The sequence below is a fragment of the Lissotriton vulgaris genome, chromosome 11 (genome assembly GCF_964263255.1).
Source record: "Lissotriton vulgaris chromosome 11, aLisVul1.2, whole genome shotgun sequence".
Taxonomy (NCBI): Eukaryota; Metazoa; Chordata; class Amphibia; order Caudata; family Salamandridae; genus Lissotriton; species Lissotriton vulgaris.
In genome coordinates, this window is record NC_141699.1 from 720044317 (window position 1) to 720070521 (window position 26205).

General features: G+C 44.1%; 1 protein-coding gene across 2 annotated transcripts in view; it reads left to right on the forward strand.

Annotated features, from left to right (window-relative positions):
- Window positions 1-26205, forward strand: part of HS6ST1 (heparan sulfate 6-O-sulfotransferase 1) — a 233659-nt gene that overhangs the window by 170483 nt on the left and 36971 nt on the right. For both annotated transcript variants that reach the window (XM_086943801.1, XM_086943800.1), the window contains exon 3: window positions 23047-23136. In XM_086943801.1, coding sequence (XP_086799927.1) covers window positions 23047-23136 — 90 coding nt within the window. The remainder of the gene's footprint in view (window positions 1-23046; window positions 23137-26205) is intronic.

Sequence of the window (26205 nt, forward strand, 5' to 3'; positions counted from 1 at the left end):
TTGAGAGCGTTGCATACATGAAGAATAAAAGCAGGATCTGTGGTGCGAAAGTAAACGCAGCAAAGCAAAAAAACATGTATTTTATAGTCATTTGTGATAAAAAAAAAAGTGGTATCAGTTTAATATGTCATTAAAAAATGTTGTTCTCCGAGTGTAGAAGCATGCAAAGAGATTTTCCTTGCTGTAATTCCCCATAGTATACAAAAAATGACATAGTTCCTCAAATATCTTCCTTCTTCTGATGAATAATCATTTTGGAAAAAAGCAGAAGGCTATAATTACGTTTTGCGTTTGCCTCTGTTTTGGCATCTTTAAGGACATATTTGTAGAAAGCATTTAGTAAAGTGGTCACAATTTGAGCACTGACTTTTACCGAGTGCATTTTTTTATGCGAACCAACGTATGTTCATACATACAGGTTTGTGCGCAAAATTCTGATTTGTTCAGTGGGTTGCAATTTAACCTACCTCATTAATATGCAGGACGTAAGTCGTTAATCGTGACCCACTGAGATTCATTGCCATCGTAGGATGGTGGCCTGCTTGGGTCAGCAGACCACCATGTCTGTGATTGCTGTTAATATAAAGCATGGTGGTTTTTTTTTAATACAGCCTGTTTTCCTTGAAGGAAAATGAGATTTGTTAAAAAAGAACGAGAGAGAGATTGAAGTTTCGTAAAATTATTATTTTCTTTTTTTACCAATAACAGTGGTTCCAGAGACTACACCTTACTCCTACGGGTCTTCCCTTTTACAAGTGAGTTTGCAATGATTTGCAAACTATTGATACATACCGTTGAAAATCGCAAACTGAAAGGGACACCCTAAACATGGCCCTTTCAATTTGCAATGTAGTTGCAATTTTGGTTTTGAGCATACCCAAAAGCTATTTTCTAGTCGCAAAGGCCCAGATTTGGGGAATCCAAGCCTTTGCAACCGCAAAATAACTTTAAACATTAGGTCCCAAATGCCGGGGAAAAATAAATAATGAAAGGTGTTAATCTGAACTAATGTCATAATCTTCATTTTATCAGTCCTGGAAAGATAGAAGGTTGAGTTGGCTATTTTGTGACATTTACTTATGACAAGCAGGTCACATCAGATGTTTGATGTGAGCCTTTAGTTGAGTAATCCACCTTGCCACTTGACTTTTCGCTGTAATACATCAAGGGACTAAAGAGTGCTCTATGGTTTGATATCCGCTTTACCAGTTCTCTTTTCAGAGCTGCTGCCCTGTTACCACTTGTCAACCTCTGTCTGACACACTGACAATGTTCTGTTGTTCGGAACAACTTCACCAGCTGACGCCTGCAGTAGAGGAACAGGCACAAACAGTGTAGGAAGTTGGAAGCCGGAGATAGAGGAAGGGACGCTAGAATACTAAGTAAATAGGTGCAAAGTTGACTATAAGCGAGCGAGCCATGTATAAAGAGCAGGCCGGCAGGGCAGTCTGGCGGGGCCAGGGCAGACCTGGGCTAGTGGGGATTTAGAATGAACACAAGTTAGGCTAGAGACCTTGTGCTGTTGAAGAGGAGGCCGACTCTGAAAGCATCAGGGTCGCACCACTAGGGCCGTGGCTTCAGGTTTTTTTGGGGGGCGTTACACTCCCCTAATAAATATATTTTCTGGTAAATAATTGGACACAGATACTTTCAGCAGGGTATGGTGAGGTGTCTGTCCCATTTTACCAGGACTTTTTTTTTATATTAACACAGACAAATAAATACACATGCCGTCTCTCGGTTTTGAAAGTGTTAAAAAAAACTGTTGGTTATTTTACGAAATATTGGGATTTCTCTCTTTTAGTAATTCTACCAATCCACATTCCACTCCCTTTACACTGCCCCTTAAGCCCGTCTCATGCGCCCTGCTTGTGATGTACATTAACACTATTTGGAACGTACTTATCCTGGTTCAGACCCACCATCGAACTGGCCCACTTTAAGAAAAGACTGCACTAATTGGGTCTCAGACTCCCCCGCCCTGTGCGACCCCCCCGCTCGTCTACTTTCCAGCCGCCATGTTACCCAAGGCGCGTGTCACTCTCGGCACCCGCACTCCGAGCCTTCCCCCGCAGAGCTTTACCCGCCCCCGGCCCTCTGACTTCCGGAAATCCGGCGCAGTGATGTATCCAAACATAAGTGGACGTTCCCACAAGTACAGAGGGGTCAAGCCGTCTTCCCGGTGGGGTTTCATGCATGGTCTTTCAGCCGACATGGACGTCCAGTCGGCTGCTAGGTTTCGTTGCCGGGTTTATGTTTCTGCAAAAGTTGCTGATTTGGCACGTGGGTGGAGCCCCTGACGCACCTCGTGCACGCCCCACACTGCAGCAGCCGGAGGCGCATTATTATGGGCTGGAATGCCAAATGCGTCAACCTAAATTTGCTGCCTGGCCATCCGGGAGTCTGGAAGGTCACCCTCCCGTCGCACTTCGACCCCTTCTGCTTCCTTTTCCTCTCGTCGGGGTGGAGGACACGGTCATGTCTGGGTCTCAAATGTAATTAAAACTGCGTGGGAGGGTGGGGGGGGGGGGGGGGGGGTCCTGAGACCCCCCTCGTTCCATCCCCTCTGTGTACGCGCTGGCCCTGGCTGCTTGTGTGCAGCTTGGGCCTAGAGACGACTGCTTGGAAAGCCGGTCTAAGTAAGGCAGGCCATCGTCGTAACCGGCGCAACATCATAATGTATTTTTCTTTTAAGTATTTACATTATATGTGGCATTATTACCAAATATTGGAATAACCAAACTGAACAGCATGAAAGGGTACAACTGAATATTCATGTAGCGCACCTAAGAGCTAAATTGCAATTAGATGTTTGAGCTCTCTGGGGATGAAGAGCGTTAGATTTAGGCTCTCGAAGGTAGCACCCCATCAGATGATGGTATAAAGTTCTTGCTAGACCACATGTTCACAAATTGCAAGTTTCTTGGCGCTAGGTGACGTTTATTGCTCCTTTTTAGACCGCACACAAAGACTAACCGGAGAATGTTCGGTTAACTGAATTCCCAAGGTTAATTGAAGTGCAGCTCAAGGCCTGGGGCCCCACCTTTTTGCACTCTTTGCATTGGGCCCTCAGTGACCATGGAAGGATGAAAAGTCCCTGATTGATAGTAGAGAGTTACAGCCAGCTTACAGTGCCTTGAGACCTTTATGGGTGAGTAGATGCGCTTTATAAGAATTCTGATTGATTGACGTTTTTGGGTGTCTGCCCAGTGGTCCCCAATCTTGAACCACTGGTGCATTCTTGTCTGCCTCCACTCTAACTCTCGGCTACCTCCCTTGGTCCCATTTCCACTGTCGAGCTGGGACAATAGGTTAATGGGAGACATTTGTAATGTTCTGTCTGCACCATTGCTTCATTGACTGGGAAATGTAGCCAAAACAATTGTAGGAACATTGGAACTCGGACGTTTCCAAGGACTGCCGCGATTTCAGATGTTTCTGCCACAGGATAACATTGTTCTAAAGTCCCCCGTGTTGTTCTGAGTTATACTGCCTGCCTGCACACGCCTGTAAACTGGATTGGGCACGTAGATTAGCCACAGAAATTTCTAAGGCAGTTTGCGTTTTGTGTGTATTTTTGCTACATTTTAGGACATGGTTCAGAGTTAGACTCAAGGACTACTTTAAAAGCAGACCTTTATATAAGCACATTCACATTTTTAAATGTTGGGCTCCCTTTTGTGCATTTTCAAGTACAACATGCATTCTGTTATAGTGAGAGCTGTGCTTTAAAGCAAACTTTGTGGCCTAGGTCACATCTCCTCCTAGATGAATCCACAAATGCATAAAAGGTCTGACAGAGTTCTGTAGAGGGCCACTGGAGGGGAAACCCATGCTGGCTAGACTGAGGCGAGTCTTCATACAAGACCTTACTCACGCAGCTGGCCTAGCCATCTCGTAAGTGGCACAAGCTGCTTGTCTTCGTCACTGGGCATTTGTGAGATTAAAATTTGCACTTCTGTCAGCACCTTTCACTAATCCCAGGCTTGCGAAGACCAGAATCACCAAATCTGGCCTGTAAGGGTTTAGGCATGTATCATCTTATGCTTGAGGTCACCTCCCTGGCTCACACTTCTGTGCCTCTTAAACTTGGAAATAAGGTGCTTTTTCTTTTAGTAATACGCTGCGTGTGATTCTGATGCTACTGAAATGTCTGATTAAGAGCGTTGTCAGAAGGCCATCATCTTACTCTCTGTTACCTGTTGGCAGACACAGACTTAGGTTATTTTAGGTTTGAGTATGTCAGTCGCTTCACAGACGGACTTTCACTTACCCACTTATCTTTAGGGACCCTCTTTAATGCAAGTAGGTGGGGAATTGTTCCAATTTTTTCCTGAGCATGGTATACAGGCACAGGAGCGCAGTTGTATGTTAGAGGTGAGTACAGCACTTTGTGGCTCACAATCTGTTTTCCGTGAGGAGTTTGAGCTGGGCTTCGTAAACATAGAAGGGGTTATTAGGACTGCCCATGAGTTACAAATGACTTGGGTGTTTTGATGTGTTCCCCTCAGAGTCCTAGCTCTCAGCTCAGGCTGCAAAGGAACAGCTTCTGTTAGCTTCCTTTCCAGCAGCCTTGGTGCGGCTTAATGCTGGAAAAGCAAAAACTTCCTCCGTCTGAATCCAGTAAAAATGTATGTTAACACAGAATAATTTAATCAGCAGGGATGCTTGTGCTTTAGGCACTTTTTAGGGGCATCTTATCTCGTACCTTCTGTGAAAAAAATGGATATCATGTTTGACGTAATTCATATTGCCCAGGTCTCAGAGTCTGTGTCAAACAAAAGTGCTTTCTAAATACCCATACCACCCAAGAGAGTTGGTACTGCTCCCATCCCTGACCTGCCCACAGAGGGACTATGGTCAGTGCATTCAGTCATTCGAGCATGAGCTTTGGAAACATCCTTTTTCATGGCTTATATTTTTAAAGAGGATGCGGTTTGGCCTCTAATCTTTGTTTAAATTTCACCTATACCAAATTGCATGGGCTGTAGGCAGGTAACAAAATATCCTGAAAGAGTTCTGTATAAAGGAACATACTTTCTATAATCTCCATCCTTTGTTCTTGAGGAGTTTCTAAATACATCCATACTTTTACGAAAAAAATTCTAGGTTGAGGTGCTCTGATCTTGGTTGCAGGTCCTTTAGCTGCCTACAGGTAAAACCATGGGGCTAACTTAAAACCGAGCTGCAACCCCTTACGTTCAGCAAAGATCTCAAAATCTGGCACTATATACACTTTTTAAGAACATTGTCATTCCTCCAGCTCCTCTTTACCATAGCACCATGAGACCAGTTCAAGGTGAATGGTTGCGTCCTTCAAATGGCCAAATAGACGTTTTGTCAGACCCCTTCCTTCATGGCCCTAAAATGGATGGTGTGGCTGTAAGTGGGTTATAGTTAACTGTCATCAGTGAGCTCTTTTACACCCCAACAACCAGTCCACGCCACCCAGAGGGATATGTCTGATTCCATGTGGAGACGGAGTCTCCAAGACTCACACTCCCCTTTTTGCCTCTATCTCAGATGTACACTGGGGACAATGTGTCCAACCGTCGGGCATCCAGGTACTCGTTATGTATCCGGGAGGCAGAAACACCCTTTCTCTCTCTATCTTTGCTTCTTCACCCATAAAGAAGATAGAGAGGTGGCGGTCCAGTGCTCCTGTAAGGAATTTTTTTAACATAGCTTTATGCATGTTGGATTCCTGGGAACCATGTATATGTTCAGGCTTCCAGTGGAGTGGCTCTACAGGCCTTTAGTCTATCCACCTTCATGAGTCATCACAGTACTGGGTCAGGTTACATGGGGTAGTGGCAACAAGCTGGGGGACTGGAAACGTTTTTGAGGCTTGTTGGTTTGAAGACATGATTTTAAAATACCAAGCATAAGCCAGTTACAGTAGCTTTGCCTTACTGCATGGTGAGTGTGCAGCAGGGTCACCTGCGTGAGTTGTAATGGTACTAGACTGGTGGTTTGAAGGATGGGCTGGGTCCAGGTATCAATGGATCTAAGCCATGCGATGCTGACACTTACCACTGCAATCTCACTTAAATGAGGGGGCATTGTGTCTTTTTAGTAGTGTTTATTGAAAGTCTATGATGTGGTAAGTTCATAAAATGAATAAATTGAGCAAACAACCAACTACAAAAACTAGCAATAAGCAGATTTCCTTTTAAAAACTCAGTAATGAGAATGGGAAAATCACCGGTATTGCAAGCAGCAACACTGGGTATAAAATTCTACCCCTGGCTATTGGTGGCTGGCATGGCTTGCGTGTGGTTTGGGGGGGGAGGGGGGGTTGTCGAGGGGGGATTTGAATTAAAAAAAAAAAAACTTACCTTGAGGTAGGGTCCCACGTCTCTGTTCCTTCTCTCCTGCCTCTGACAGGAAAAGGCAGCCAGGCTCCCTCCCCTAAGCCAATCACCATGCTGTAATGCAGCATTGAGATTGGTCTGGGGCTCGAGGGGTGGGTATGTTCTCCATGCAGGATGTAATGCAGCCTGAATGGAGAATGGGGAAAGTGCGAATGACTGGTTTGGGTGTCCCAAGAGGGCTCAATAAATGGTCATTGCGCACTTAGGAGTGGACAAGCCACTCCTCCCCTGCCCTGCTCAGAGAGCAGAGCAGCCCCTCCCACCCAGCCGCGCAAAGCACCAGAACACAAAGCATAAAATAATAACTCTAAGTTTTTATCATTTTATGTTTCTCACTGCTTAAAAGCAGTGGGGCAACGCTCCTCCCCCATAGTGGAGGAGCCGCTGCTGTTCATGGCTTACCCTAGCTGGCTCCTGTGATAATGGAAGATCTTTAAAGCTTTCCTCCTTCAAAGATAGAATACAACGTGTATTTATTTATTTATTTATTTTCACATTTGTAGAGCGCTCTGTTACCCGGAGGTGTCCTGGCGCTAGTGGGATAGGCTGGTGTGAAGGAGCGTGCTTACAGAGTGAAGAGCCAAGTTTTGAGTCCTCTTCTAAAGACCATCAGGTCCTGAGTTTGTCTAAGCACAAGTGGGAGTTTATTCCAGGCCTCTGCCGCTCCAAGAGAGAAGTTCGTGTACGGTTGAGAAGAATGGATTCAATGTGACTCGTACCTATTTTTTAAGTATATATAGCCTGCCCCCACCCGACCTGCCTCTTAGCTCTTAATATTATTGTCGGTGTGATTTACACCTCTCCGTTCAAAGGCGGCCGTGTTCGTAGGTAAAGTATCGCCCTGTAAGGACCAGAAAGTTCACATGCATATTTGGAGCACATGACTGGCACAGACCCAGCTGGAGGTATCATCACCTCCGCAGAATCTGTTTTCTTTGGCTGAGCGTGGCTCTTATTCTGCAGTGCTGACTGATCAACTCTTTGATGAGATGCACCCACGCACTACACACAGATTAACCCCCGTCCTGCCCCCCCCCAAAAAAGTCCAGACAGGGCTGTACAGGCCCCTGCCGGCTGCTGCAGCGCCACCTGTGCAGCCCTGGGTAAGGGGCATTGGCACTGTGGAAGGCGGGGCAGGAACCAGGTCGAAAACAAAAGGCTCATTGAAAGGAGCTGTTTGTGCTGGCATCGCCCTCGGTCTATGGTGGTTCTGTGGTGTCCTAATTTCATTCCAAGGCCTCGGGATCCTCGGATGCACCCTCTGGTTTTTGGCTGGTGCCTTCCTTCCCGCCCGCCCTCTAATGCCACTCCAGCCCTCGTGGCTTCTCAGGTGTGCTGACACACAAGGAAGCTGTTATGTCTCTGCTTTTGCACTCTTTTCTTTCCATTGCGTAGAGTTCCACCAGACCCTGACTACAGCGGCCCTTTGGCATCATGGGACACATTTGTCTGAGCCTTGTCATCGACTTTTTGCCTGACGAGACCAGTCTGTTTTATACCGGTCCAGGGAGACCTCGGCTGTTTGGTTTCAGGAAATTAGAACGAGACCCAGATATAAAACGCGAGGCCTAAACAGTGTAACAATTTGATGCACCGTTTATCTTAAGCTTGCAACTCAAGCTTTTTGTATGGAGAAATAACACAGCTGATTGATCCAGCTGACCCATGGTAATAGATTTTCTCCTTCTAGTTGCCCACACCCCCTCAACAACCAGATTTCATGTTTAGGTTGTTCTGTGGCTTCTAACCTAGAGACTAACCAGGCACTAAATCAAGTAGCAAAAGGCTGCTGCAGATGGAATAGAGGCTACACACCAATATTATTTAAGCTTTAAAGAAATAACCCCCCCAGCCACTTTCCAAGGAGGCTGCTTTTAAGTGGCCGTTGGTTCGTCTTTGAATGTGCCCCTGGGTTCTGCCATGCAGTACAATCTCTAAAGCACCCACATATGAGCGGCGGACGAGGAGAGTCTGTTCACTGTTTGGCTTGGGCATGTAATTCCCATCAGAGTCAACAAACCACCTCTTGGAACTTCAGAAGATACGTTAATAACCAAGGGGATGGTGGGTGCTAAAATTTGAGTGGATAGTGACTAAAACCAAGCCGGACCCTCTAATTGACAGTGTTTTAAGGCTGGCTGCCACAAATGAGACCTGAATGCTGGAGCGTGACTTCAACAATTTCGAAAACCTTACCATAGTTCGATGGGGCTGCCTGCGTGTCTCAAGCTGTATGCTGCTTGTCCCTGGTGGGCTGGGACTATCCCTGAAGACTATCAGAATGTGGTGCTGGTGAAGACCATCCCAAGAGGTCCTCCAAGTAAGTGTCTGAAAAGTTTCAGCGCTCCGTCCATCTCCTTGTGTTTGCTTTGTTCGCCCTAAGTAGGCAGGGTATGCCCAGACGTGGGTCCCTTGGTCACTTTCCCACTGGATTCAAGCTAGCCTGGCTGATGAGGGGTGAACCCTGAAACCGGTCCTAGGATGATTGTTTCTAGTCCAGGAAGGACTTGGCCTGGCAGTTCGGGATGGACTGTTCCCAGAGGGCGATGGGTCAAGACTGATTTGCATATGGCTGGGTCCAAACTGGAATGGCATGGTGAGCATAAAAACGATGGATTTAGGCCCAGATCTCTGCACTGGGGTGAATGTATGACGTTGTTCTACATTCTGTCCATAAATTCGTCTTTTTTGCATTTGTACAGGTAGGGCGCTATCTTAACAGTTTGTGACGATGGTTGAGTTTTTTTACATTTTTATCTGTATTTTTTTTTATTGGAATAAAAAAAATGTTTTTAAACATTGGACCCAAAATAAACTAACTTGCTAACTTGTACAGCAAGGGGACCAGCTGGCTCAGGTGAGAGAGGACAGTACAGAAGGAAAGCAACTGAACACTTCTGCCTCTGCAGCTGGATTTTGTGGCTTCGAGTCCTGGAGGAATATTTCCATTCACCTACTCTGGGAACAAAGGAGAGAAAAGAAAGGATCCGATAAACTGCCAAGCCGCAGGCCCCAGTTTCACGAGAGGCATTGCCAGAGCAGGTGGACTTGTTTTTACACGTTCTCCTCCTTTCAAAAAAAAGCTTTTTTTTCGCGTTATAGATTTTTCCATTTCACTGTAGAGTCTACTATTCATTTGTTTCCCAAAAGCCCGGAGCAAAGGTTTCTTAATCTATATTTGTTTTTAAATACCAGTTTTCCTCTCGTGTATCTGCTGTTGCTTCTTTCAGTGTTCTCTTTTATTTTTTAGGTCAAACCCCGCCAGACAGCACAGCTGTCTGGCAGTGGCGTAGCGTGGGTTGCCAGCACCCAGGGCAAGTATCCTTCCACTTTTTTTTTATTTTACGCCCCGGGTTAACCGCCCCGTGGCCCACCCACGCCACTGCTGTCTGGTTGCAAAACATATTGGGGACATGCTGAGAGCCTACCTAGCAATGCATTCTGAACCTTGCTTGTGTGTTGTCACACGTTTGCTTGCCTTCTATTCCCCAGCTTTGTTTTAGCCCATCTATCTTGTCTTTACCCCCCTCTTGGAGCATAGCCTGTTTACCACCTCCCCGATTGGCAGCTCAGGGAATCCTGTGGGCTGCCACAATAATGAGTGCAATGATAGGCTCTCCTCATAAGATGAGGTGCACTTAGGCCCCCATTAAAAGCAAAGGACCCTCAGGCACACGTGGGTGGAGGGGGTTAAGCCACTACTCTTACATAAACACGAAGGCATATATGCCTGCAGCGAGAAGTCGGAGAATGTATATTTAACACCTTGGCTGCTTCGAACGTTCCGCGTCAGTGCGGACCGTTCGAAAAATGGGTGGGGCTGCATCGGTCAACTGTCGTTCGCAGCACCAGCCAGGTAGTGCTCCTGTCGGCCGCTGGGAGCACGGAACGGGTTAAAACTAAAGAGCACAATAGTGGCAAGAAAGTTTAATGTGTACCAGGTGAGAAGGGCTCTTGGCCTTTGTTCACTGGCATGGGGGTGGCACTACTTGTATTGGTGCCTGGCCTCCAAGATCAATATAAATACAACTGTTGAGGTTGGCCCTGGATTACTGATGCCCCGGTCATGTAGGGTTTTGGATGTGTCATTGGTGGCTGGCACAAAAATCTCAGACCCTTCTTGGCTCTGCTGGTTTTAATAGCTGCAAGAACACCACAGCCCCATCTTAGCTGTGCCACTGGTAGCAGCAACCAAGACCCTCATGGTTCTATGCAAGCTTTTTACTATGTGGTTGGGAATCACTAATTTTAGTGCCCTAAAAGTGCCATCTGCCAATCCTATTTCAAAGCAGAAGCCCTATGTTTAGCTAAATGTCTGCCACCAGCAGTGTGCTGCAGAACTCCATTCTCCATGGTTTGCTAGCATTTTCATCATTCACACACCGGATCAGGCAAATTTGCCTCCAAGAGGGGAACAACTTTGCATCGTTCAGTGGAACAGAATGTGTCTGACTAAACGCTTGTTTGGCATGCCTTCCCTTTCTGTGTTACACTTGTATTTAGATGCAGAATAATAGATATGCAACCCCTGAGTAACACTGTATATCAATATAACTTTTACATAAGTTGTCGCTGTTTCAATGCAAAGAAAGAATGGGTGACAGCCACCTGCAGAAAGAAACCCTTAACCCTTCATATCTTACAACATTTTAAAGTGGACAAATTATATGTAAATGAAGCAAGCCTTAGCAAAGATATTAGATCTCACTGTTAGGACCTATTGGCTTTGCCAATGTCTTTTGCAATCCTGGTACAGCATCGGCAAAAGCTTTTTTTGCAGATGCTATGCAGTAAGGCCAAAAGTAAAAACATTAAAAAAAAAGGCACAATGACGTGGCCACTGGCGGCCATATCATTATGTACGTATGTGCGTGCAGAAAACGTATTTTCGCCTACAAAATAGCGTCAGTACTACTTATTTTTTTATTACCAATCCGAGATAGTGGTAGATTTAAAAAAAAAAAGTGAAGCAGCGGCAGAAATTTGGTAGCTCACCCTCCCCTCCCCCCAAAATATAAAAACAAATAACCAAATGTACAACAGCAGTTGTGGCAGCAAAGAAAAGCATTTCTGTAGCTCCTTCTATTCTTCCATGTGTGCTTGCTTTTCAGGAAGATCTTTTCTTTTTCGAAAAGCACTCCTTTAGAGTGCATGTTTTTTCCAGCTGTCTCCCTGGTGTTCTTCTCTGCTCAACCCCAGCGATCTATGTTGTTTTCTCTCCGGTGACCTGCTCTTAAACCCCACTTTCCCTCAGTTGCCTTTTGCATGCACCCTCCTGAGGCCCGCCATTGCGGTTTGCTTTTCCCTGGCTTAAATGCCCGTTGTGCTTTTGCTCCAATTTCCATGTTGTTTTGCCTCCTACCCCCTTCCCACCCCAACCTACTCCCCTTTTGATGTATTTACTTGTTAAAAGCATTTTTACGCACAATTTATAAAAAATGTTTTGGGCGCTACTTTTTTATTAACAATCCACCTCAGATTGGTAAACGTAAAGAAAAAAAATGCTTGCATCATTTTGTAGGCGAGGCCATGCATGGTGCTGCACATCTACAAAATGAGGCAGTGGCCACATCCAACAGCTTTTTCTGTTTTTATTTTTAGCTGTGCTGAACAGCAGCCGTAGTGCTATATAGTATGGTTAAAAGTAATTGGTAAAGGCAATAGGTCTCATAGGCAAGACCCATTGGCTTTACCAATGTTTGTTTATATTCTCGTATGCGTTTGTTCCTTACCTCTCTCTTCCTTTCACCTCCTGTGTTTTGCTTAACTGTTTTTTTGTGCTTACCATTTTTCCTCCTTTGTTTGCTTTGCCCCCTCTTTTTCTTAACCCCTTCGGTGCGCATGACTGCCCACAGCCGTCATGCGTCACAGTGGGCGTGTGCGGAGGACGGCCAGGGACCGTCCAAATCCCGCCCACTATTTAAATCGCCCGCACATTGCGAAAATGTGCACAGCGCCGAAGGGGTTAATTTCTTGCTTTTTTTTCCCATCAGCATTCACCTTCTTTTTATTACAAAGTGAGAAACGTACAGCTGGTAACACAGCATACACGTTTTGACCCTTGTACTATTTTATGCTTTTTGTCGCTCTTCAGTCTATTTTTCTCCTTCTTCTGCCTCTTTTAATTATTTTTAAGCCTTGTTGGTAGACTCCACTCCAGCTGTGATGTAGTCTGAGGTTGTTGTGCTGTCACAACCTTTATGGTAGGTCAATGATGTGCTCCCTATACAAACAAATATAAATGTTTTTAAAATATTAAGGAAGGCATTTATTTGTTCTATGCCGCGGACTGAGGAGGGACCTTTCCCGCCCTGCCATCTCTTGACTCGCACATCTTAAAATAGTGGGGGGAAAACTTTGACATCTCCTTGCAGTTGCGGCCGGCATAACTTGCGGGTGAGGGGGCGGGGGATCGTGCGGGGAGAGAGTAGCGCGGGGGTTTAATTTTAAATACATTTCTTTAAAATGTAACTTACCTTCACTGCCCGCTTCGGTCTGGTCCCACCTCCTCTCCTCCACACAAGAAGCAGCCAAGCAGGCAGCCTTCTTTCCCTCCCTGAAGCCAATCACAACGCTGCAACGGCAGCGTTGTGATTGGCTGGGACGCCAACAGCACAGGTGTCCATGGGGAGGCCAATTTCTTCATGCAGTCTGCGTGCAGCCTACATGGAGAAAACGGAGAGTGTGCATGACTGGTTTGGTCGGCCCTGGAGCTGACCAAACGGAACTGCCAGTAACTGGTGTTTCCAGTGATCTGCTTCAGGATCCCTCAGCCTGTCTTTGAAAGGGCTCAAGCCCCTATGAAGGGTCATTTGTGACAGGAGCTCCAGTGAACCTCTGTGGGATTTCGGCGTAAAAGCATACATATGCTTCTCCAGCACTTGGATCTTTCATAGATTCACATGCTTGAACTAACCCCCGTTGTCCTACTGGGAACACTTGATGTAACAATGTTGATGCAGCAGTGTACCGTATTACACTTGATAACTTGTTTATATCTTATCGCCATCATTGTAAATTAACCAAACTACAGCCAATAGGGGGTCAGCACACTCAGTTGCTGCCCTCCCAGAGGCTTTCGACTGCCAGATTTTCTACTGCTCATTCAATTTGAGAATATACATGAACGATCCACATACTACTTTCAGGAAAGGGAAGATATACAGGATTTCTCAGATCTTGTTGACAATGATAATCAAGTAGATGAGCGAAGAGCAGCTAGGCCTGCACATCTGAATATACAGTCTGTACAGGATGGAATGTTTTCAAGAGAACTGGCAACAAGGTAAAAGCAGCCGGAATAAGGAGAAAGGGCAGTATGGTTTATTCATATTTAGATGACTTGCTGAAAACTCAAGAATGCATAAAAAATTGCAAAGATTCATGTCGAACTTAGGCTTGACTATCAACTAGGGTAAATCACATCTAACCCAAGGCAGAGTATTTGTATTTCTGGAAGCAACATTTTGCACAGAAGTGGGATCAGTGTAAGTCTCTTAGGGTAGAGGTGGTAAATTGGTACATCAGGGAACATCCCTGATACCAAAAGAAGTGGCCAGAGTGAAAATGTTAAAAGCAATACTAGGAACGTCACCATGTATTCATCTCTTGCCTCATTGTCAACTGTGCAGGAAGATAATAATCAGTGGCAAAAGATTTCGGGAATTATGTTGTGGTCAAACCCCTTCAAGCCCTTCAGTGTAGATTCAAGAAATAAAACCTTTCAAATGCCAACCGCTTAACTCGGAGACCCCAGCTTTTCTTAGCAATGGATCTGTCACTTCAGGTATGGAGGAAAATGGACTATGTTCAGTAGAAGAGTGCCAATTGCACAGAACTATTCTGGAACTAAGAGTAGTCCGGCTGGTGTTAAAAGCATTCCTTCCTACAGTTCAAAACATGCATGTTCTAGTTCGTGCAGACAACAATTTTATATCTTAAAACAAAAAGGAACCCGATCCCTCCGTCGCAAGAGGCCCAGAAGCTGCTGAGATGGGTAATCCATCGCAATGTAGAGCTGTCTTAAAGCATATCCCCTGGATCCACCACAATGTGGCAGATCGTCTGAACAGATAGTACTCGCACACTCATGAACGGGAAATAGATGACAATCGGCTGCATTTGATTTTTCGGAAGAGGGGTACTCCTCGGTGGTACATGCTCACCTAAGACAAAAACTGCAAATGCCCGAACTATACCAGCAAATGGTTTTGTCCAGGCCCACAGCAGGATGCTCTCACAAGAGATTAGAGAGGGAAGTTCATTAAGTATTTCTTCCAGTACCATTAAACCACAGAGTACTATACAAGACAAGAAGGGCGCAGTGCACCGTGATCCAGATAGCACAGGCATGATTATGATAGCACTGGTATGCGAATTTGAGGAGCAGGTCTGTAGAAACACGGATCCAATTCAAGCCAGATGCAAGCCTATTTTCGAGGAGCAGTGGAAGAATACATCACTACAGTCCCCATGCTCTATGATTGACCGCATTGCTCATGAAGACTTTAGATCATTTACCAAACCCTGAAAACTGGTGTTTGCTGCCAGAACACTTTCAACAGTTAAAACGTGCAATTTGAAATGGAGACGTTTTCTGCATTGGGCAGAAAAGGAGAAATTAAATCTATTCGAGATGTTACTGCATCAAATGTTACGATATCTCTTAAGTTTGGCAAAAGCTGAGTTATCATTTCCATCCATTAGAGTGCCTCTAGCTGCAATATCAAATTTTCCAAGAGCCCACAGTAAGGTAATAAAAATTTATGGAAGGACTATTCTGTATGTTTTCCACCCTCTCCCAAGGTGACACCAGAATGGGAGTCGAAAACAATATTTGCAGCTTTATTTTACCTGCCTTTCGGACCCTTTCATAAAGCGTCAAGAATTGTTAGCGTGCTACAAGCATTGTCTTGTACAGTGCCATTCTTCTATTTTTCAAAAGATACTGAAACCCTGACAACAATCCAAAATTAATTCCAAAAGTTCCCATGTTAGTTCATATAAAGCAGAGAACTGTCTCCCCTTTCATTTTGTTAATTAAGATTTACTTCTACCATGAGATCCATATTATAAATAAAACAAAATGACATAATCAATACAACTTTAAAAGCTTTGAAAAAATGTAAGTATTTGAAATACTGTGTTCACCGAGCGAACCACAAAGGGCAAGCTAATAGCACATGGTTAAGGTCTTGGGGCGAAGACATACAAAGATCAAATAATCTATTCTCACAATTGTATCCTTTCCAAGCACATGTGACCATCTTTAATGGCAAAATGTTCTTTTCCAATAATAAGAAACAGCAGACTACAGGTTTTAAATTGTATATGGTTGTGCTTCGGTACAGGTAGATATGATAATATCCAGGGAATTGTCTCGCATTAGTCTTTCCGAATCCAAGCATAGCAACTGAAAGGTTGTTGCATTAGTTGGAATTTAACACATCTCGTTATATCCATTTGAACAATACAGGGAATTCCGAAAATCTGATATTTGTAGCTTTTGGACCAGTAAACAAGGGCAATCTAATAATAGAGCATATTCTAGCATGATCCATGAATGGACCAAAAACAAGAAAAGTCACAGTGCATTCCACAAGGGTCATGGCAACAACAAAAGGCCTTTTTGCAACACTTTCTCTGAGCGGCATTTCTAAAGCAGCAACATGGAATGTGACTCGTGCATTGGCTAAGCACTACTGCATTGATGATGCCTGCAAGGATCCTGCTCTAGGGTGGGCAATGCTCAGAAAGCTCTATTCAGAAGGTAAGCCTTATGTCCACCTCACCTACCACTTTGTTTATTACTGCTGTGATCATCTGTATTTAAGCAGATGAATCTATGTGAGATCCAGTGCCAGAGAAGGCATAAGGTTACTTAGCTGTAACTCTGGTTCTCAAGCATTGGCATATTCATAGATTCACATGCGACCAGCCGCCTCCCCTTGTTATGAGGATTCACTTTAAAAATTAAACACTTAACAAACCAGAAAATCAGGCAGTTGGAAGTCTCTTGCAGGGCAACAACTGAGGGTGCTGGTCTCTGACTGTACTTTGGATAATTGAAAATTATGTGGATAGGATGTAAATGGTTGAAGAAAAGTTAAACGTAATTTACTCTAAAAGGTATACTACTGTACTAACATTGTTATAGAGTGTTTCCAACCTGGAGACTGGGAATAATTCAAGCATGTGAATCGACAACCGATGCTCATGCTGGAGAACCGGAGTAACTGATCAGTAATTTTTGTCTATTCTGTGTCTCTCCCACAGGGCTTTTTGGCTCGGTGCATGTTTTAGAATGGCACACACAATAATGCGACCAGGGCTTACTTGTTATAATGAGTCTCATTTGTCTATTCCCTTCTGAGTGAACCGGAACTGGGGGAAAGGGTGATGAATATCCCTCCAGGCCATTTTGAGTACCCCTGTGGTTTCGGGCCTGGAATTGCTAAGCCTGAAAATGCTGAAATCCATAAATCCTGGTCCGAAGATGCCAGACCCGGTACTGGATGAGAAGTGTCTGAGTAAAAGGCCCTGATAAAAAGGGACTGTAGTCTATTGTTTATTCCAAGCTCATTATCTTGTAATAGTCCAAATGTGTGGGTTACATACCAGCCAAAGTCAGAGATACCAGCCCCCTGATATCCCCGCACCAATAAAAAAAATCTTATAGCCACCCTCTGCATGCACTTGCAGATGGTCCATGTATGTTACGGAGGAACCATGCACCATGTCAGATCCGGCGCCGGATGTAATGTCCTCCTGATGAAGATTGAGGGGTTCGGGGACCAGGAGTACCCTAAAAAGAATAGTGATGCGCATTATTCATTAAAATTGTGTGTTTTCGGAGGGGGGGGGGGCTAGGAGTGGGCCAGACAGAGTGCACAGCAGAGGATTCGATTCCCCTGTGCGTGGTTTGAGCTCTGATGTAACAAAATGTAAGTTTGCTGAGAATTTGATCCTTGGGTGATGTAAATACACGTGCGTGTGGAGAACGCATCAGCGTGTTTCTCTCTACTGTTCGAGCTTCCAGAGGATCACAGTAATGAGGGGTTATTACACATGGGATGAAGTAGCCTCAGCCAGCACGCATCCGGGATATTGCAAGTCAGCAAGGAGTTCTGTGACCTTATGCACGCCTCAGGCCTCTGCTAGTAGCAATCATTTATTTATGACGCTCTGTTCGCCCATGCAGAGCATAGCCGCGTCAGCGTCCTGGCTCCGGTGGAAAACGCATGAGGAGTCCTGCACTACCCCGTGCTATGCCTCCAGCCCCAGTACAAAGTTGTAGGGCGCTTCAGAGGTCGTTGTCCTCACTACAGATTATTACTCTTGAAATAAATGCGTTACAGGCTAGATGTACGTAGGTAATCATTTGAGATTACCAAAGGCACATTTTTGAGATTCGCTATTTGGTAACCGCAAACACCAATGTACAAATGTGACTTTGACACACTTTGCGATTCCCAGTGGGTCGCAAATAGATCTGCCTCATTAATATTCATGAGGTAGGACTTGGTTTGCGACTCATTTGAAATAGCAAAAATCACAGGCATTGTGGCCTGCTGGGGTCAGCAGATCACCAATGCTGTGATTACTTTATAATAAAGCAATTTTTTGTTTTTTAAATGCAGTCCATTTTCCCTAAAGAAAAAAAAAGGATGCGTTTCAAAAAGAAAATTTTTCATTTTATATTTTAATGGGACCACTGCCTGCTCTAAACAAATGTTTTTACAAGCATTCACAAAGGGGAAGGGGTCCTTTGGGGCCCTCCTCCCATTTGCGAATGGAATACAACATACTTGAAGCAGGTGGTAGAATGCCAATGTTTTGCAATCTCATTTCGGTCGCAAGATACTCAGACATACCACTGAGATGCGCCATTAGGAAGGGACTCCCTAAACACACACCTTCCTAATACCGAATCGCAACCCCAATTTACTATTCAGTAATAAGTTACCAAGTCGCAAATTGTGCCTTTGTACATTTAAAAATGCCTTTTTTCGTTCGCAAATGGCCCAATTCTGCAAATCGTGTTTGGGAACAAAAAAAAGCTTTGTACATCTAGTCTAGGGGTCTCCAATGAGTAGTCGATGAGCCACCAATAGCACTGCAGCTACCTGTGAGAAGCTCTCCTGTGTGCAGCCCAGCTTACTAATATAGAAGCTTTTGCTTGTTTGAATTATTCTATATATACCAAAATTCAAAAACTTGTACTCAAGATCAACATGTGTCTATTTTCAGAACTCACAGGATGATGATTGGCAAAAAAATCGCTGCATTAAAAATGTTTTTAAAGCTATTATTGAGTTGGGGGGGGGGGTTTAATGTTCATATTATCACGTCAGTGCCAGGGGGATTACAACTAAGGCTTTTAGTCTTTACCCATGCACAGTCATTTCAAATTGTCAGAGGACTATTTTTACCTTGGTGCTGGAAAGCCTACCTCAAGCACTGATGTGATCGCTGCTGACAATCTTGGATAGGTTGGTCACTATTACATCACCAATATTGGTAGCTCCAGATGATTTCCATTGAACATAACTAGCTCTTATTACAGAAAATGTTGGAGACCCTCTGACCCTATGCGCGATAGACTGCAACAAGTGATAAGGGCTTCCTAGTATCGACTCTCTTCTTTAGTTGTCTTTTGTGCTATCTCTCCTTATTCAGTGCCCTCTTAATTCATATTACATTTGATCCCATGTTTCAGAAATACAGTGCAATTGTGCAAACATTTCTAGCTGATCAAGAAAGCTCTGTGGATTAATGCACCATTTGTAATGAACTGTGTGTAACTTAAAAGGCTTGGGTTTCTTTTCTGGCAGCACCATCTGAGATTTAAATCATTCTGATGGCAATAAAATGAATACCATTTAGTTGTCAAATAGCACTCACTATGTTAGCATTATTAAACCAATGTGTTCTTTACATGGTCAGTTTTGCAATTAAATGATTGTTGTTATTGGACAGGCTTCTACTTTTTCTAGTTACGTGTGCCAGTTGCCAGTCTCGCCTGTGTTACTGCAACTTCAATGCTATTTGATAGGACCGTTTATTTTATTTATACCAAGTCCATGTTTTAAGTAAATTACTAAATTCATAAAATTTTACAGTTTGTCAGGGGCACAAACTCGGAGTGTTTCAGGGCTCAAAGTCTAATTTTATAATGTAATTTTCTGTCATTTCATGTAATTTGCCATTTTATGTAATTGTGTATAATTTTGGTAATTTGAAGCAGCCAGACCGATTCCCTTGGGCGACGAGCGCAACAAACCAGCTGCTCGCTGAATGATGTCACCTACCAGCTACAATATTTTCTGACCGCCGCATCTGTTGAAGCTAGTCGGCTTTTATGTATGAAAATCTGAAACGGGCAGAGGGTCGCCTGTTTGGATTTCTGAACATTTTTTAAGTTGAATTTCGCAGGGTCAAATGACCCTGCAACCAGGACAGGGCTTGGAGAGGAGCAAGCGCCTGGGCAGGAGGGTCTTGTCTCTCTGGCTCTGTTTGGACTCCGCTGATTGCATGGACCTTGTTCTGCCAACTTTCATGGTCTTCTAAGCCTGTTGTAGATGCTTGTATATGACTTGTTCTACTCAGTGGTTGGACAGTTACCTTCCAAAGGCTTGTTCAGATTTTGAATCCCATGTTGGCTTCCATGGCGAAGCCCGAAACAGGTTCTCCTCTATCTTAACTGGTCGCCATAAATTGGCAAAGACTATGAGGGCGTCTTTGCAAGAGTCACAATGCTGTTGGTTGCCCACAAAACTGCATCTCTGCACTTGCTACCTTGAATCTTTATATTGAGCTCTTTACTTTTCTTTAAGTATTGAATTTTCCATTCGCAGATATGTAAATGACAAATAAATCTACCTAAAATTGTAGTCTTCACCCTTCTAGCTTGCCTAGAGAAATTCCTCGTCGGGAAAGCTGGACCATTTCGTGATGCTCAATTCACATAAAATTGAACTCATCCTCGTTATTCCTAAACCATATCAATCTGAGCCATCGCCGTTTGAAGACCTCCTAGTGAAAGGATTCTCGCCATCGTTATCCCTAAGGGAAATCGGAGTTGCACATTGGATTCAATATTTTCTCTTCCCCAAATTAACCAATTTTCTAGTAACAAGGGATGAAGATGAAAAATATCGCCCAACAGCCACCAAACAAAACTAAAAGAAACTTGTTGCTCGAATGTCGAAGAGTTAAAGTACTGCACAGATAGCCAACAGACTTGCAAAGACAAGCTTCCACTGCCTAGCTAGACTTTTTTGCCACATTAATTTCTTATTTTTACTGTTAACAACAAGACCTGCATAAGGGCTCCACCAGATTACACAAATGCAGTACAAGGCTGGTGTTTTCCGGGGGAATGGCTGGAAGGGTGGGAGTCTGTTTTGGAGAAGGTGGAGCAATTTTTTTTTGTTACTGATGTCTGGTTTTGCAGCAATGCTGCAATATCGACCCCCAGTAACAATAGCAACTGTGCTGGGGGCAAGTTTAGTTAACCGGCAGTGCTTCACAATAGGATCCTCACCCACCTTCAACCAACCTCTGACTCCCACCCTCCCGCCCCTTCCCCCGGGGCCGGTCCTAAAGAATTGCCAGGGCTCCTTTGTTTTATCAGTCTGGCCCTGGTATACTATGGGACATTCATATTTCAGAAATTTGCTAATTTAAGTGCTGATAACATAATTACGAATTAGTATTGTATTATCATTATTGGACTTGGTACATGTAATATATAGTTATTACCCTGTTTATTAATTTGGCCTGGCTTAATAGTGCAGTGGTCCAATACCTGTTAAACTATGCAGTGTTTATTTTAGCTTTACCCAGAGGAGTATTTCCCTCTAACCACATGCTATTGGCTGTTTAGCTATCATTATGCCTCATGTCAAGTGTTTGCATTGTAATGGATGAGGGACTAATTTATATCTCAAAAGTATTCGGATTTATCATGCATTAAATTGTTTTTCTCAGACAAATTGCATACAGAAAGCCCTACTTTTTTTGTTTGATTTTGTTTTAACCGCAAGAGGGTTTTTAATTTTTTTTATTTTTATTCTGGACTCAATGCAAGCCAGACTTGTTGGCCTTGCCAGTGCTTTTCTATATTTATCACTAGCATTATTTACTACCGGATCCATCTATTCCCTGATGCTCACATCCGTATGTATGCCCTACACCCCTTCCTGACTCTCCACAGATGTTGCTGTACAATAAATGTGTTGTCACCATGCATGCCCTTACGGAGGTATAGGTGCTTTCCAGGGCAGTTCTATTGCTTTGCTTGTCCTCTTCCTGGTATTTTGTTCTTGAGGGCATCCCTTATATCTTAGCATGTAGCCCTTTCGGGTGTTGATTCTGCGTTTCAGCAAAAGGAATTGCATGTCCTTTTGCAAGGCTTATCTTTGATTCAAATCTTGCGTTATCAAAGTCCTCCCCTTACTGAAAGCTGCATCTCGGTTGGGGATTACCCTGTACTGCAGTCTGCACCTTTTAGCTATCCACTGTCCATCTCCATCAAGAAGCTGTTGGCGTCCTCTCCCCTAGCGATGTATTATCTTTTACTGGACACCATCCATAGCCAGTGTGAAGTGGAGACGTTGAGTACAATGGGAAGTGGATGAGTCTCATGGAGAGGGCCCAGGTCTTGTGGGTAATGGGCAGGGTCTCCAGGGGAAAAGGCAGGGGTGAATGAGCCGAGGGTGGTTCTAATGGGGAGGTTTGCATTCCTATGAAAGGATGTGGGTATATTGGAAAGGAAATGGCATTTAATGGGTTGCTTGTAGGATTGAGTGTGACGAAAGGGGTATCTTGGTTAGGAATTAATCTGCTTTACGGTGCTCACCCACATAGTTCTGTTACAAAATTCTCTACTGTTTGAATGTTCCTGCTCGGATGTTGAGGTGGCTATTTAGGGAAGCAGGGATATAGAATATTTATTATAACTATAAACTAAATCTTACTTAATGATTGATTCATTGTGTTAATTATCTTTGCCAGATATCTTCGTAAAATAATTGTGTTTTATACGGTTTCATGTAAATTGTTGCAATTTTGCTTAATTATTTTGCCAATCTGTTTTCATTTTATAGTTGGAATAATAGAATAACAATGCAATTGGTTACGGTTGAATACTTTGCATCCTTGGTGACTACTGCGTTCACAGTAGTGCAAGGTCTTGTGGGTTGGTGGGGTTCTATGTGGAAGGGACAGGGTCTAGTGAGGTGGCTGCTGCATTTGGTTGGGTGCTGGTCTCTAGGAAGGAAGAAACAGTATCTAGTGGGGAGGGGATAGACGAAGTTAGATTGTGTGGAGTGGGGAGAGTGGCATACTTGGTCAGGCTCATGGGTGCAGTTGAGAAGTGTTGAATTCTTGGGTGAAGGTAGGGTGGGACCACCCTCTAGTGGCTGATTCTGTTTTTGGGGAGTTATCAGTGTTAACTAGAAGTCCTGGGTTTAACAAAGACAGTCTTTGACCTTCTGCTCCCTGACTAATCCCTGAACCTGGCATTAAACTGGAGTAACACTGGGTATTCCTGAAGCTCCCCTCTGGATGGTGGGGGGGGGGTCAATGAGCTCCCAATGTTGTATAGCCATTCCATTTCCAACGTGGTTCCACCTGTTGAAGTAATATTACCCTTTCTTCCCTCACATAGAGAGGATGAACAAGGCAAGGGCCAAGCAGAGAGGAGCATGGCAGCCACAGCAGCAGAGCCTCCGGACACCGGCAGGATCAACGTACTGGGGTGAGGATTAAGTGCTGCGCCACTGCTGCTGCAGCGTCCATAATATACCATGGTTTCCTTAATTACTACAGTGCCGTTTTCTAGCGCAGCGTTCATTTTGTGCCTCAACATTTGTTTTGTGACCTGGTGTCCAGAAGGTATCTTCACCACTTAACGTACTATAGCCACATTTTTCACTAACTCCAAAATTGGTATTGTTTCAAATTATTTTTTTTCTCCAAATAATTACATCTCTCAAGGATGCTTGACAATCATAGGTGTATATCACTGAGCGGTGCTCTTGAGATTGATGAGGTTGACAAAGGAATAATAAAGCTCACTGTTTGACTAAACCCTGACTACCTCAATTTTGTGTGATAAACTATGAGCGAAAAATGCGACGCAGAAAAGATACACGCCCCTTCGACCTTTTCTTCTTCCCAGATGGGATCTTGAGCACCTAAATCAGGGGCCTTCACCCAAAATCTGGCCGCAGACAGAAGCCTGGGTATGAAGATACCATAGTGGATCGCCCACTTGGATATGCTCCACATCTGAATACACCTCTCCTTTATGGCAAACCTATTTGCAAAGCAAAACATTCTCAAGCAAACAGTTTCTTTTTGTGGGTGGTACACTCTCGGAATGTTGTCTTTTGTGGTTTGAGTCCGAAGCCCCTTCCATTGGGTCTTACATGTATCTTCTTTGACATCAACGGTTTGTTTTGTTCTGGCATCTTCAACACTGTTCAAGTTCGACTAATAAGCCTCTCATGGAAATACTGCCTAATCAGAGATTTAATGTTGTATCCTTGATTTGTCACATAACCTGCTGGTTTCAGCACATAAAAATGTTTCTCACCGAGCTAGATAAAAAAGTAAAAAATAAAATAAAATCCATTACATATTTAACAATGTTGGAGTGGAATGCGTGGGTTAACCTGCTTCACTTTAAGTGCTCTGGACTCATTTGAGTCAAATATTTTTGGTCACTGTACCTCTGCAATCAGGGGCCAGCTTCATGCTAATTAGCCTTGATCATGCTTTCGAAGGACTGGTCCAGCCGAACAGCCATGCCATACCTCATTCTGAGCAGGAACCAAAGCGAGCCTTTGTTGGGCTTCATTCGTGAGATGACGCTTGAGCCCTGTGGCACAGAGGACACAGTATCCATGCCTGTGCATACCAGTCGCACTTAGGCCATCCCACTGAGAAAGTTTTAAAGAAATGTTAAGTGATTGAATTGATCCACTGGTTATTAGCCTAAAATGTTACTTGTGGCCTTTCTTTATGCCACGGAAAACACTGCAGACAGTATGCACTTTTAAAATGGGAAGTCGTCACAAAAGCAAGATTCCTGGATATGTAGACTACAGACATTTGAACAAGAGCAGTCTTCAGGACAAGTGATTGTCTCACAGGTGGACAATACATTTCAATTTGTGAGTGTATAATATCCATGAGGATAAGCTTCATTTTTTTTTATCATACTGGCCAATTGTTTTAGGTGGAGAAGTATGCTAGTCCTGGCAGGTAGTGATAGAAAAAATAATTGATCTCTGAAGTCATTCTTGCCAGCTCTGTGTTTGTATAGATCTGTGGTAACATTCACAGACCTCATCGTAGCTGTTCAAGAAGGAATCCGTTTCGCTCTCAGAGTGGATGAAGAACTTTCTGCGGTGACACATAAGTTTCCCCTTTACAGATATATGATATGCTAAATTGTGAGTTCGCCTTTTGCTTTGGTGTGCTAAAATTCGGAAAAAGTATGAGAAATTACATGGGATGCAACATTTAGCTCCATGTTTAGCGTAACATTCAACTTTGCGTCCATTTTAGATACAATATATTTCTCACTAAACGTAGTGCATAAAACACAAGTGCTGCAGACAACAGCTACTCGGTTTAATTTTCTTTGTTCCCATGCTACGACAATGGAGTTTGCATGGGAACGTGGAGAAGTGTGGCTCAATGATTAGAGCGGCAGACCCTGATGCAGAGGTCTAGCCCGGGACCAGGGTTCAATTCCCCGCCTTGGGGGTCTTGGGCTCAAAAATTCCATGGACCTGATAATTCTCGCCTCGGTGCCTATTCCAATCATGGAGTCCCACTCTGCAACTCTGGGCAATAGCTTGCTTAATCTCCACAACGGCCCCCACAAGGATGCCTGGCCTCCACCTTGGGGGTGCCCAGGAGTGGACGCCTCACAGGGAAAGCCAGGATGGGTTCCACAGCGGTGTTCGTACAAGCGCCTTAAGACCCTTGCGGGTGAGTAGTGCGCTATACAAGTATCAATACACATATCAATACACACATAAAGGGACCTCAAATTATGAACGTGGCATAGTGATGTAATTTTTGGAATTTTACATAACCGGTGTAACACAAAATGCTGTAAATTATGCACAAATTTTGCCTGGGTCTATTACAAATAACATCAAGCAGTTCATTTGGCTACACAACCCTGAGTTCTGGCACGGGGCAAGTGGCAGATCAGTTTTGTGGACAAAGGGTATCTTTGACAAGCACTTATAATCTTGATGGGCTCCTGTATGAGATGGATCCCAACTGGAAAGAATAGAGCTGCTTTTTTGTCAAGTTAGCTTTGACCAAGCTGTCTCAGGGGTGGAGGAGTGCTGTTCCAATGATAACCGATGGGAGAGATGGTCCTTCCAATAGTGAAAAGACTAAATTGGCTGTACTTCACGATCAAAACATGTAAAACACCACAGTACATGTCCTACCTTTTAAATACGCTGCACCCTGCCCATGGGGCTACCTTGGGCCTACCTTAGGGTGACTGAAATGTAGTAAAAGGAAATGTTGGGGCCTGGCAAGTGGTTGCGCTTGCCAGGTCGGCATGGCAGTTCGAAACTGTACACACAGACACTGCAGCGGCAGGCCTGAGGCAGGTGTCAGGACTACTTGTGGGTGGCACAATCAGTGCTGCAGACCAACTAGTAGCATTTGAATTACAGGCCCTAGGCACACCAGTGCACTTTACTAGGGACTTACTAGTAAATCAAATATGCCAATCATGGATAAACCAGTCTCCAAAGCAGTTTACACAGGGAGCACTTGAACTTTAACT